We start from the raw sequence: 14,243 nt of genomic DNA, 5'->3' as shown, positions 1-14,243 counted from the left end.
GAAATTTACAACTTTAGATATGTTTATGCTTGTTCACAATTCTTTTTTTTTTTTTTGAATAAAGCGCTGGTGTGGTTGGCTACCCTTAAACTTTCATTAATAAACTGTCGAATATAAGGGGAGACATGATGCCTAAACCCTTGATTACAATAAACATCTAGAAGTCCCGAAATAATATCGAGAATTTATATAAAGTACATATATTCTAACAAGCACCAATTAGCAAAGAGTATTACTTTAATAACGTCTTTATTTGTTTGTTCACAATCATTATGTTAGTCCAATTTGTAGTTTTACAAGGTGCAAATGGTTATGATTGTTGAAGTTATTGATGTTTCAGTTGTTTTTTTGGAAGGAACATTTGATTTGATTGTTTAAATTAGATATTAGGAAAACGGTTAAGTATATATAGGAAATCGGTTGTTTCATTGATAAAATGAAACTGATGAACTCAATTTTGGAATTATTTATGATTGACATATGATTTCTGATGAACTATGGTGGGCTTTTTTTTGGAAGGAACATTTGATTTGAAGAACTAATGTAACCTACACATATGAATGTCAGAAGAGCGTCTCGCCAATGGCAGCAAACAACCTAACTAGTAAAGCGTGAGACTTGAAGAGGAGTGGTTGACCAACATAAATCTCTCAAACACTTGTACATATCTAGCACATAAGAAAGCCGCATGAATGCTGACAACTTTGGACTTGACAGAGAAGACGAAAAGAGAGATGTATCGAACGAATAAAATATTGATTAAATCTGCTTAGCTTCAGCAATTTGCCAATTTGTCCCTTGTTGCCCTTGTTAACATTAGTTCCCTCTGTAATTATATATGATCTTCTTTCCAAGCAACACTTCTAGGCCGTAGCAGAAATCATTCCAAAATTGGGTCCATCTGCATATTTCAGGGTCGAGATTGTATGAAATGTAACCAAGACAAAAAATAACGGTTCATTCAGTTGGCATAGGCGCGCTTGTGATTTAACATTAATGGGACATTTTTAATATATATACAAGAGAAAAATAATGAGAGTGATAGCTTCGTTTGGTAGATCATGAATTCGATTATTTGAACTCTAAACGCTAAACAATCCACCTCTTCGTCTAGGCTTTGAGAGACCTGAAACACCATCAACATTCATGTCTGAATCGTAACCAAGACCTAATTAATCATATCATCATAAGATGTAATAAGGATGTGTTTGTGCTGATACATTTTTTTTTACATTTATAGGGCGAGGTGGAGGATTCTAGAACAGGGGGTTTTGCAAAACCAATGGGCGATAGATCTTTGGTTTTGATAACAAAAATCTTATATGTGGCAGATCCAAAAAACAAGTCAGGTTCAAGGTAGGTTGTGTATTTTTCAATGTTCTAAAAGGCGTTAGGCGCTAGGCGGGCGGTAACCCACAGCCTAGAGCCTGGACAGCCTAGGCGAAGATTAGGTGGGGACTAGGCGATTTGTATTTTTTAAGATGTATTAATTAAAAATATATATTTTATGCAATTTAATATTTGAAAACGGTCAAATATAGATAAATTATTCAACATAATCTAGTCATACTCATTTATAAAATAAATTATAACTAAATTTAACATAACTTCCTGTAAAAGTGAGCAACAACAGCAATAAACATATACACTTCTAATTTTAAACACACAATTAACTCTTATACTCTCATACTCCCCACAAAATAACAATCCCACACAAAAAAAAACAAAATAGCCTTAGAGCTTAGCAGCCTAGGCGGGCAAGGCGGCATCTAGGCGGGCTAGGCGGCATTTAGGCGAGCTAGGTGGCCGCCTAATCGCTCACAGCCTGGCACAAAGGCCTGGAAGAAAAGCGAGGCGGCTTGTTGCAGCCTAGAGCCTAGGCGGGGACTAGGCGGTCCTAGGCGGGGCCTTTTAGAAGCTTGGTATTTTTTGGGAATTTTTCGGTTTTACATTCCACCTCTAATAGTTTTATTCTTTTTATAGTAAATAAAAACAATGTATTTTAAAATTTTTTTTAAATAAACCTATTTTACAATAAGAGTGTAAGAATTTTGCTGAGAAAGTAGCACAGAAAGATAAAGAAATAGGAACACGTTCACATTTATAGCATTAGGGTTTCACTACCGTCCTTATCATGATGATGTGTCTTTTATGTTTTGGTAATTCCTTGCTTAGGAAGCGCCCAAACCTACAAATGATAGCTCATTTATGAGTACGGTAATTTGTTATGGTGAAAATACGATGTATGGTCGACTTAATGTTGAGATTTAGAATGACAACTTGAACAAATTTGTTGAGTTTTCTTAAGTCGTTTTTTTTTTTTTGGAATACTAATTAGGTGCTATATCTTTTTTAGGTTTGGTACGTAATTTCAAATTTTATTTTATTTTTTTTTCAAAAATGAAGAAATTAACTATGGTCTCATTGTTTGGGTACACATCACGATTTAGTACATATCATTGTTTCGCCTTATAGTTCTTTGTAAGTAAAAGTTTGAAGAGGTGAATGATATCCTTTACTCGGAAAGGTAACAATCTCGACCCAAATGGACCAAAGATCAAACTTGAATTTGATCTAAAATCACAAATTAACTTGCACGTACAACTGAATGAACAACTGTTTAAACACATGAAATTTGTTTAAATATCATAAGAAAATTTGCCTCCTACCTATACCAAGCACGTGTTAAAGAAAGAAAAATATGGAAGCTTATTTATTACCTGCTTTTTTATTATTATTATTGTATTTGTGTTTCTTATTATATTTTACCATAATGATTATAAATGACTTTTATTATAATTAAAAGGATATTTTGGACGTTCTTAATTTAGTGAAACTATGAATCACAAATTTGGGCCTGGGTTATGTAATCCAGTGTCAACCAGACCCACACCAACATGGATTAGGAAAACAGAGTTATACACTGCGAATCTGAGAGAATAATGAGAGAGAGCGTTTTATTGCGAAATTTAAAGAAAAAGGTTGTCCTTTATCGTAATTACACAGCTGCATAATAAGCTTTGTTGAAAGCCAAAACCCTCGCCTATATATATCCAGTTGTCCACCACCACCAAATCCCTCTCGCTCTCTCGTCCTTGCGTCGCCAGCTCTCTCTCCTCCTCAAATCCCTAATATTCCCAATTTTGGGGGCGCCATCCGAGAGCTACTGCAATCATGTTGGTTTACCAAGACCTACTCTCCGGTATGTTCTCTCCTAATTCTCGATTCGTAGTCTTCAATTCAATTAGGGTTTTGGGTGCTGTTGACGGCTAGGTTGTAAAGTTATGGAGCTAATAGAATTAGATCTCTGTTTAATTTCCATGTTATACAGATCTTAATTTTGTTTCGATTTACTTGATGCATGATTGTGTTTTTATGTTTTCGATATAGTTTTGTAGTGAATTGGTTATCGATTCGGTGAGTTTGGTGGACTATTCTATTCTGCTCATCAGAATTATGTGTCTTGAAATTCTGTTTTCTCAATTAAGACGGAACTGTATCTTTGGAGCTAGATGAATCTATTTGGCAACTTCTGTTTAGATCGGTTTGAATGTTTTAACTTTATTGTAATCGAGCTACTGGTATTGACCAAATTTATGCATTTATGCAATTATACCAGGTGATGAGCTTCTCTCGGACTCGTTTCCGTACAAAGAGATCCAGAATGGAGTATTGTGGGAAGTTGATGGAAAGGTATGTAGTCTGACCGCTTCTTCTGATATTGTTCTGCCGAATTTCTCTAGTTTGAGGTTTATTGTTTTGTATACAAAGTTGAGTGGAAAAGAAAGAATACTTGTTAGTGTTTTGTTTGGGTATCTGATGGTAGTTGTGTGTTCTTTTGCGGTCGTTTGAATAATAATGGCTGATGGTGTGATTTGGATGATTTGGCTTGCAGTGGGTTGTTCAAGGAGCAGTTGATGTAGACATTGGTGCAAATCCTTCTGCTGAAGGTGCTGATGGTGATGAGGGTGTTGATGATCAAACTGTTAAGGTGGTTGACATTGTTGACACCTTCAGACTCCAGGTACATGGTGCCCAATGTTACTATCAGTATTCATCTTTATGTTTGAAAAAAAAAGAAGTATTCTTTGATCTGATTTGAAAGATTTGAACGAGTTTGGTTCTTCCAGGAGCAACCTCCATTTGATAAGAAGCAGTTTGTCACATGGGTGAAGAGGTACATCAAACTGTTGACCCCAAAGCTTGAGGGAGAGCAGCAGGAGATATTTAAGAAGAACATTGAGGGAGCAACCAAGTTTCTGCTTTCCAAGCTCAGTGACCTCCAATTGTAAGTTTCTTTGATTCCTTGATTCCGTGGGTGTATTGTATACTTCAATCAGCTGTTATCTGCTGTAATTATATTCTATTCTGTCAATTTGTCAAGTGTGTGACATGAGAGTTTGTGTTGTTCTGCAGCTTTGTGGGGGAGAGCATGGGTGATGATACATCTTTGGTCTTTGCCTACTACAAAGAGGGTGCCACTGACCCAACCTTTATCTACTTCGCCCATGGTTTGAAGGAGGTCAAGTGCTAAGAAGCGGCACAACTGGCTTTGAGCAAAGTGTGCTTGGTGTAATATTAGTCTATAATGCTTTTTTGGATCAGGAGTCTATTTTTGCTTGTTGGTTTCTTTAAGTATGTTCTGAATTGGCTTCAAGCCTTCTATCATTGTTGGTTTCCGAATTTCGATATCAAATTTCTAATTTAATGAGTTATACTTTGGTTGAGATATAATTAGTGATCTAGTTTTAGCAATTTTAGCAGAGAAGCTTGATTGCTCGATAATTTCAGCATAATCTAGAATTTGTTTAAGGCATTCAAAATAGTTGTTGAAATCCCCAAAACGCATTATATTCTATTCTCGATATCATTCCTTAGAATTCTATGGTGGAAGGGCTTATTGGCACTTTGGCAGCACTGTTTTTACAGAAACCATATCTGAGAACATGATGGTCGGTTGTACAGAATCTTGATCTGTCGGGTACTTTGGAATATTCCAAGGATTATACTATCATGTCTGAAATGGTCACCTCTCCCCCTGCTTACCCTGCTCAATGACTTCTTTTATTAGAACCTCATTAGCTTGTTGTGACAGTAGCAAGTAGGTTAGTAGTAGTTTACTCAGTAATTGATAGGAGGATAAGGTACCGTCTTCAGTCTCATTGTCAAGTGATGTGCTCGGTGCTGCCTTAAAGTACATGATCGAAATCTGAATCTACGGGACCTTTGAAATATGGTTTAAGTTTCTCTGTTGTTAGATGGGGGCAGGAGCTTTGACAAGGATGAGGAGTTGATGTGGGTTTTTATCAATGAATGAGGACCCTTTGAGTTGATCCGCCTCTTCGGAACACTTGCTGTCCCTGTAAATGGGTGGAAATTCCAGGTTGACAATCCTGGAGTTTGTTTATGCATTGCTTTAGGTAGCATAGCACGATGAGGCCTAAGGATATGGAATGAAGAACATCAGTGTAGTCCATTTCATATACAGTATGGAATTGGTTTTTGCTTCACCCATATATGTTCCATTAGCAAGCCGATAGCAAGATAGTTATCGCTGAGTATACTTGTGATGTTTGAAAAATAAGTTAGTTATCATGAAGATTGAAGTAGATTGTTGTAGTGGCGGATCTTGGATCTGAACATAGGGTGGGCTTCAATTTGGCCGAAGACCAATAAAAAATTTCAGATACAACAATACAAAATGTAGGAACTCAAGTAGACGATAACAAGTCTTCAAAAAAAAGTACGTCAATGAAAGTAGAAGAAATTTCTAAAAATTAAAGACAAATTTGAAAACTCAACAAAATTTTTCCCAAAAGCTTGGATTTTTTTAAGATTTAAGAAGGAGAAGACTAGAAGAAAGAGCGATTGATAAATTGAGGAACCGAAGAATAAAGACGTAATCACATATTAAAAAAAGAGGAGATGCATAGTTAGTCAGGAAGTTGGGTACGTGGGCTTAACTGAACAAAAATACATATATCAAAAAAAAAAAAAACAAACAAAAACATAATATACCTAGGATTTTTTTTAACTCCAAAAACTTGCTTGCTTTGGCTCCGCCCGTGGATTGCTGCCTTTGGTATTAATTGGTTGTCCCAATGAGTTTTCCAGCATATGTAGGGAAAGGAAGGGAGTTTGCATAACAACAGCATTATTAAAAGCCAAAGTATAGAAAGGAGAAAGGAAGCCAATTATATACTATCAACTACTACATACTGTCATGATCGTTGTCAACTGACATGAACTGTAATATACGTGTCCGACATCGTCTTTAACTCTCCGGCCACTTCTTCCATTGTTGGTCTTTCTGCACTGCTCAACTTGAGGCATCTTTTTGCAAGTTCTGCGACTGCTGTGACTTGTTCTTTGTTATCCTCCTTAACTTGTGGAGCATGAATCTGAAGAAGGCCATTTTGTGATTCCATGGACAAAAGAAAATGAGAAGTTATGATTCTCTGACTTTCTGGTCTATAGTAGTCTATTGGCTTCTCCCCAGTTAATATTTCTACTAAAACGACTCCAAAGCTGTAGACATCACTCTTCTCTGTCAACTGGCCTGTAATAAGATACTCCGGGTCCAGATAACCCAGTGTCCTTTGAAACAATGTACTTGTCTGGGACTCATTACTAGGGATTAACCTTAGAGGTCCGAAACCAGCGACTTTGGCCAAACAATCAGTCATCAATATATTGGAAGACTTGACATTTCCATGGATGATTGATAAGGAATGCAGATAAGAAAGACCTGCTGCAGATTCTGCTGTTATCTCCATAAGGATATCCCAATAAGGCACTGAATTTTCCCCATTTCTCCGGTCATGAATGTAATCGTAAAGGCTCCCATTAGAGACGAATTCATAAACCAAAATGGGAGCTTCAGTCTCTAAACAGCATCCGAACAACTTGATCACATTTTGATGATTCACTTGGGCAAAAGAGATGATCTCATTTATAAAACGCTCGATTCGGCCCTCCTCCACTTGTACCTTTTCTTTTACAAAAACCATCTCCCTTACACTGTCTGCAAGTGAAAGTTTACTGTAAACTGTTCCATTAGTACTTGAGCTGGCTCCTGGTCCTTGATTGTACTCGGTAGCCATCTCAAGCTCCTCGGCTGTTAAAAAATTTTGTGCCACCAGCTCTATGTCCATGAGTAGCAAGAAGCTGCTCTAACAACAACCCTCCATTTTTCTTGAACAACTTGGATTTAAGATTAACAGACCTGAAGACCTTCACACTAGAAGAAACACCGAAGACCGCGAACAAAAGAAAAGCACAAGAAAACTGAAGACCTGCAAGATCGATTAAATTTAAATACCCAAGTTTTCAATTAATCTCATTTTTAGTAAGGCATATAGCAAAGTAGTTACTAACAACATAGAGTAAAGCAGATGGAGAACCATACCTACAATCAAGAACAGTCCCCTAGAGGTGTGTGACTATGGCAGAGTCTGTGACACTAGACTGCTCAACTTGAGAAATTATATCAATAATATGGTAGTGATCATACTTCAGTGTATGTGTCCTCTGCTCCTCCTCGACATCTTAAATGTACCGGAGTACTGGTAAAATTAATTGCAAGGAAAGCGACGTAATAACATAGATTCCAACTAAACAGGAAGTAGTAGTGCATGTAAAAAGGGGGTACAGCCCAGATGAGGCTTAGCTATATCTACCTATTCTATATATTCTATGGGAACAGAAATGAGCAGTTTTTGCTAGGTTAACTACTGATGAGAAACTTAAATGAACTTGCAATATACAGTTATACACCTCCACTGAAATATCAAAAATCTGTAATCAGTAATGAGTTATATATATCATGCAGGAAGGGGAAAGCCTAAGTGCTAGCTACGTAGATCTTCCAGAAAGACTTAGATCAGTGTGACTTGGATGATTCCCAAGTTGGATCCACCGAATTCCCTCTCTGGAAAGGAATTATATCTAGGTTGACCATAGAGTGTGTGGAGCTGATATTGGCATCTGTTTGCCCCCTTGTTTTGTGCTGCTATAATGGCATTTCTAAAAACAAATCCAAGTTGTTAAAGAAAATAGGTAAGGGGACACGCGTACTGAAAGAAAATATTCAAGTCCATCTGATAGTAAATATAGAAAGAAAAATTAAACTTGAATTGGTAGGGTGCGCCAAACCTTGTTGTAGTGCAACACAAGGATGACACAGAGACCCAATAGCAAGCTATTGTGATGGACTCACCCCTTTAAAAAATTAATTTAATATCGTGTGAACCATTGGTTCACATATCAGATATTAAACTGATAAGAACAGATACTACACTTGATCTTAGCCAAAAGGCCGAGAAAGGTATGATTTGTTTAGCCAAGCTCTTCTCATTTTATAGCATCATTCACTTCCTTGCTTCTGCAAGTAGCGATGTGGTACTGTTCACATTTTATAAACAGCAAAGTCTTGGAAGGCTTTTCTGAACTGAAATTTTGATTCATATTGAGACCAAACTAGCACATCTCTGCCCTAGCATTGAATTAACTATTACTCGTAATTAAAGAAAACCAGGGCTATCAGCATTACCCCTCCCATCTGCAAAGGATATTTGTGAATGATAATCCGACTGACACAAATTTTGGGGAACCACTTATGAAGGCCTGATGAACAGATAAAAGAGATGCTATGCAGTTTGTTTAATAGGCATGCAGGAAAATTAACATGTCATACTAAAACAACAGTGCCAATTCTCATGGTGAAGCTGGACTACAAATGGTGAAAACCCTGCTGCCATTTTATTCTACTCCAATTTTGCATCATTTCAGAGCAATGAGAATTATAAAAGTAACTAGGCCATACCTCAGTCCATTACGGTGTCTGGTTTAGGCTTCAAGCAATCTTGGACAAACCTATCAGTTGCGAGGTAAGATTCAAGGATCGTGCATCTTACCATAACAGAAGGGAAAAAAAATCTCAACTGTAGCAACAAAAGTTGCCACCTACACTCACATTCATATGTTTAAGTTATATACTGCAACAATTTCCACAGCATCCAGTAAGATCTCAACTTATAATTAAGTAATTCTAATATGTCCTAGCTTGCAGCCTTAACTATCAGCTCTGCAATCAATCAAGTTCACTCATCTGATTTCAAAATCTGCTTCATTTGAAGGTCCCTCATGAAGATCCAAGTGGATCTATTTTGATGCTCTTCAGAACAAACTAACTAACCATGCCTATATTCACATTATTCTGCAACTTCCACAGCAGACTGGTTTTAAGTAAAATCTCTATCTTATTATGGCCTGCCAGCTGCAGCCTTCCAATTTCAAAAACTTGTTGTTTCATCTTTGAGTTTTCTGCTTCATGAGATAATAACTGTTGGAACTATAATTTGAGGGGCACCCACAGAGGTGCGCCCTTTTCAAAAATAGGCGTATGCCATTTAAAGCGCCGCGCACACGGTATTCTTTAGTAAAAGGCGAAAGAATAGTTCGCTCTGTGCTCAACGCATGGCTCCGTGACTTCAAATGTTGCCAAGCTGCTTTGTTATATTACCCTCCCGTTATTTATCTCTTGCTCTCACTTCTGATGTGGGATTGTAGCGCCTATGACTTATTATTTATTACTTATGAAGTTATTAGTAATTACTACTAATCTACCACTCAATACTCATATTTCAAAGTTTTCATCCATTGAAGAGTGCAAATCATGCAGAACATCTGTATAAGAAAACTACTAACAGAAGGTACAAGGAGTAGAAGTTACTTCTAATCTACTGGTAGAAAGAAAATTCAAGTGATTCTATACTTTGTATATTTGACTCGACTACTTGGTAATTTTACAGTTCCATTAATATATACTTGGTGTCCTCAGCGTTCTTATAGATAGAAGATCCACAATCCCGACTTAACACTGGCTGAACATAGCCACAGCCATGCACTAACCAAATGACTATATATATAGCTCAACCGGCCGGTGAGCAGTAGTTCACCGCTACATCGATCACTTGCAAGAGAATTGAATTGATCATAATTAGTATCCAGTGGTAGCAAAACCAAATCCAGACTTGTGGCAACCATAGCTCATAGGCAACGTCTTGTGGACATGATACAACATGATTCTCTCCACTCACCAGTTTCACTAAAGAAGACCTGAACGTTGAATTGATATATAGTGTTTCATATACAATCATTTATCTGGCATCAGCACTAAAACCCTGATTGATCGATTTAACAACCTTCCTAAATTTCATGTTTGTTTAGTCTAGCTAGTCTAGCTAGCATGTTTGTTTACCAAGAACAAAATATTAGACTAGCTAGCAACATATGAGTCAAACATGAGCAAAATAAAGTATGCATGGCCTTCTGCATATAAATCATCCCTAGCTAGAAAAAAAAAAAAAAAAAAACCTAACTCAGAATCTCAAATCATATATATACATTAAAGCATATGTGCCACAAACTACCTCAACAAAGACCTGTACAGCTGCATCACATTAATGATGGTTGAAGAAGTAATAGTATGCCGCAGGAAACTGCTAGTTTTAGCAGTTTTAAGCTTTTAGCAGAAGCATGAAGATAATTTTAGCATAAACCAGAATTTGTTGTGATAAGGCATTCAACAAAATTGTACTTTTTGAAATCTCTAAAATCATCATATTCTATTCTTGGTATCAGTCTTTAGTATTAATTTGGTGGAAACGCGCCGGGGAAGCCTTTGTTGGCTGCAGTGCTTCAATGGTTTTTGTTGTTGTTGAATATATTGAGATCAAGCAGGAAATCATTATATACTTCTTATAAACGTATAAATATGAACCATTGTTGGAAACTTGGAACCAGTCTGCGCCTTTGTGAAGAACACACTAAATCATCACTCGCTACAAAGTAAGGAAACCATACACACACATGCATGCTTTCTAGTTCTGTCCACCATTACTCTTCTTCTCTTCTCATCCTCGCTCCTCCATTCCTTTTATTCTGCTCTTTTATCTTCTGTACTATTACTCGTCTTACTCCTTTTGCTCTTTTTCCTTCGCCCTTCTTTTCCTTGATCTGCTGACTTGCTGAGTTTCATCATCATCTCCTTTAGCTACACTCATATCAGGTTCTGATTCTTCGCCCTCCTCCTCCTTCTCTTCAGTTTCCTCTCTCCTGCACTATTATTCATGTTCTTTAGCTGATCATGTTTTATAGCTACCTCATCGGCATCGTTCTCCACATCACTACTAATCGCCATGTACTGATCGACCATTGGTTCAACAACTTGTTCACCAACCTTTTCCATAGTCTTTCGCCTTGCCACCATGGCTTGAAGAGCTTCCATCTCATCCACCTCCTCCTCATCATCATCATCATAATCAAATCCAACTGCTCCACTAAAGTTCTCCCTCTTATTGTCACCGGCACCATCAGACAACTCTTCATGACTCTCTAGATCTCCAAACACTTCATCCCTTTTTGCTTCGTTTTCCTGTGAAACCTCTTCTTTATCAAGCTCATTACGGTGCGCGGATTGCAACTCCATCAACACCGAAACTATACGACGGTGTTTCTTCGACTGCTCATGATTCCTGCACTGTTTCTCACTCCTAAACCCCTTCCTACAAACAACACACTCCCATTCATCATCTTTCTCCTTTACCTCCTCCACCTCAGGATCACCATATTTCCTCCTCCTCTCAACCACTTTGGCCCACTCCGGCTCCTCATACTCCCTCGCCGCCTTCTCCATCCTCTCTTTCTTCAACCGCTTCCTCCTCTCCCTCTCTTCCTCCATCTCCCTCTTCTTCTCCTTCTCCCTCTTAGCCGCCATCACCCTCACCCTCCTGTCAATAAGCCTCTTCGCATTCTGCGCCAAACCCCGCATCTTCTCGTTGTACTCCTTCTTCGCCTTCTTCCTAGCCTTCATGTTTATACGTGACCACCTCTTCACCCTTCTCCTAGAAACCTGACTCATATCGTACTGATCATGCGGGTCCTCCCAGCAAAAGTCCATTATGGAACTAAAGTTGAGCCAGTAGTTATAAAACTGAACAACCTCAGGATACGAGCTCTCCAGATTTCCCATGCACGGGGGTTTGTGAACAGAACCCCACGGCAGGTCGTACCTTTCTTGAAAAGCGCGCTCGTTGGCGTAGATTCTGTCGAACACGTCGGAGTAAACCGTGTAGAAGCCTTGGCCGGAGTCGGAGTAGCCATTGAAGTTGATGCTTTCAACGAAGACTGTTTCGAGGTCGGGGTTGAAAGCCTCCAGCGCAGCGTAGGTCCGGAGGTAGGAGTCGTAGAAGGCTCGCTCGTCGGGTTCTTTGAGGATGTCGTAGGCGTATTTGATCTGCAGGAACTTGACGGAAGCTTCATCTTTGGACATGCCGCAACTGGAGTTGTATTTGTCCGGGTGGTATATTTTGGATAGTTCATGGTAGGCATGTCTGACATCATCCATCGAGCAATTAGGGTTGAGGCCTAAGATCTCATAGTAGCTAAGGCGCTTGGCGTTCTTCACCATTGTTGGTGGGGATGAGTTTGGTCGTCAAACAGCGTACGTACTCGTGCTAGGGTTTATATATAAAGCAATAAAACCTAATTAGGCCTTACTACCAGAAGAAAGACTTTAGCCGACGAAAAAAAAAACCAGGCCGACGAATCAATTTTTCGTCGGCTAAATTTTATTTTCGTCGGCTATAGTCTGTGACTTTAGCCGACGACTTTAAACATTCTTTAGCCGACGAAATTTTAATTTCGTCGGCTAAAGTTGACTATAGCCGACGAAAATAAATTTCGTCGGCTAAAGTTCTTTATATTCGCAGATCTGGACAGCAGCTCATCTGAACAAAAAAAACAGGAGAAGAAAAAACGGGAGAAAAAGTTTGGGTGTTATTAAAATTTGTCCATAATTAAAAAGTGGAGCTATATATAGGTACGTACATGTGTATATATGTTGATTTTGAGTTTTATTTGAGTTGATCGATTTTGAGTGTGATTGAATTGATAGATTTTGAGTACGTTTGATGTGTATATATATATATGTGTGTTGATCAATTTGGTTGATGATTTGATAATATATATGAAGTTGTTGTTAATAAGTAGTAGATATATATATATATGTTAATTAATTTATAATATTGTGTTGATGGTATGAAGTTGTTGATGATGATTTTGTGATGATGTTGATATATATAATATTGTTATGTAATTATTAATTAAGTATATCTATATATATGTGTGTGTTAATTAATTTGTTATCAATTAGTTGTAGTACGTAGAATATATATAAATGAATTAAAATTTTATATATGGCATAGAATTTAATTAATAATTAGCTAGCGTTATACATATATATTTTGTTATATTTTCAAGATATGGATAAGAGTTGGATTTCGTTTCCAAAAAGGGACAAAAGATATGGTAAAGGAATTATGAGTTTTCTGGAATATGCGCTGGCTAATGCTAACGGGAATACAATTTTCTATTGCCCGTGCACGAAATGTCAGTGTCGCAACGATATGCATCGATTTGCGATCGACAAAGTATGGCAGCACCTGAAGAGTAACGGGTTTTGGGAGAAGTACACATGTTGGTTATATCACGGTGAAACATCATCTGGGGATCCGCATGATCATGGCCAATTTTCTGAGACGGGCAGTACATCCAACGATCCAACAACGATCTTCATCAACGACATGTTTCCTTATGAGAGCGGTATATGCGCTCAAGACAGTATATGCCTGACCCGGTGCAGCCCTTCCCTAGAGCTGTCAACACTGCTGGTATTGACAAGTACAACAAACTACTTGCTTTCCAACAGACCCCTGTGTACCCCGGTTGTCAGAAGACCGTTCTTGAAAGTGTGATGGACGTAATGAAGATTAAAGTTGAGACTAAATCTACTGTGAAAGCTGTTAATGATTATCTACAGTACACTGCTTCGATGCTGCCTCACGGTCATCGTCTTCCTACCACTCATCATAAGGTCCGATGTATCCTGAAAGATCTTGGGCTTTCCTACATCAAGATCCATGCATGCAGATATGACTGCGTTCTCTTTTGGGGTAAAGATCCAGAAGGGAATGACCTTGGTGGCCTTGACGCATGTCCGGTATGTCACACTGACAGATATAAGCTGACTCTTGCAGGCAACAGGAAACCTGTAAAGGTACTTCGGTATTTCCTTTTGAGGGATAGGTTGGAGCGGTTGTACATGTCTTCACACACGGCCGAAGCTATGAGATGGCACGCTGATAGGGAATTGCATGACGAAGATACCCTTATACACCCTG

General features: G+C 38.2%; 2 protein-coding genes across 2 annotated transcripts; one reads left to right on the top strand and one right to left on the bottom strand.

Annotated features, from left to right (window-relative positions):
- The first annotated feature begins 3,068 nt into the window (after window positions 1–3,068).
- LOC101311180 (translationally-controlled tumor protein homolog) lies at window positions 3,069–4,734 on the top strand. The gene is made up of 5 exons (XM_004296798.1): window positions 3,069–3,202; window positions 3,620–3,693; window positions 3,896–4,024; window positions 4,131–4,288; window positions 4,417–4,734. The coding sequence occupies exons 1-5, from the start codon at window positions 3,175–3,177 to the stop codon at window positions 4,532–4,534; spliced, it is 507 nt and encodes a 168-aa protein (XP_004296846.1). The 5' UTR covers window positions 3,069–3,174; the 3' UTR covers window positions 4,535–4,734.
- Window positions 4,735–6,233: 1,499 nt separating this feature from the next.
- LOC101293295 (wall-associated receptor kinase-like 22-like) lies at window positions 6,234–7,154 on the bottom strand. The gene has a single exon (XM_004298083.1). It carries the CDS (start codon window positions 7,152–7,154, stop codon window positions 6,234–6,236), a length of 921 nt encoding a protein of 306 aa, XP_004298131.1.
- Between the last annotated feature and the right edge of the window lie 7,089 nt (window positions 7,155–14,243).

The sequence above is a fragment of the Fragaria vesca genome, linkage group LG4 (genome assembly GCF_000184155.1).
Source record: "Fragaria vesca subsp. vesca linkage group LG4, FraVesHawaii_1.0, whole genome shotgun sequence".
NCBI lineage: Eukaryota > Viridiplantae > Streptophyta > Magnoliopsida > Rosales > Rosaceae > Fragaria > Fragaria vesca.
This window is presented reverse-complemented; position numbering and strand designations above follow the sequence as displayed.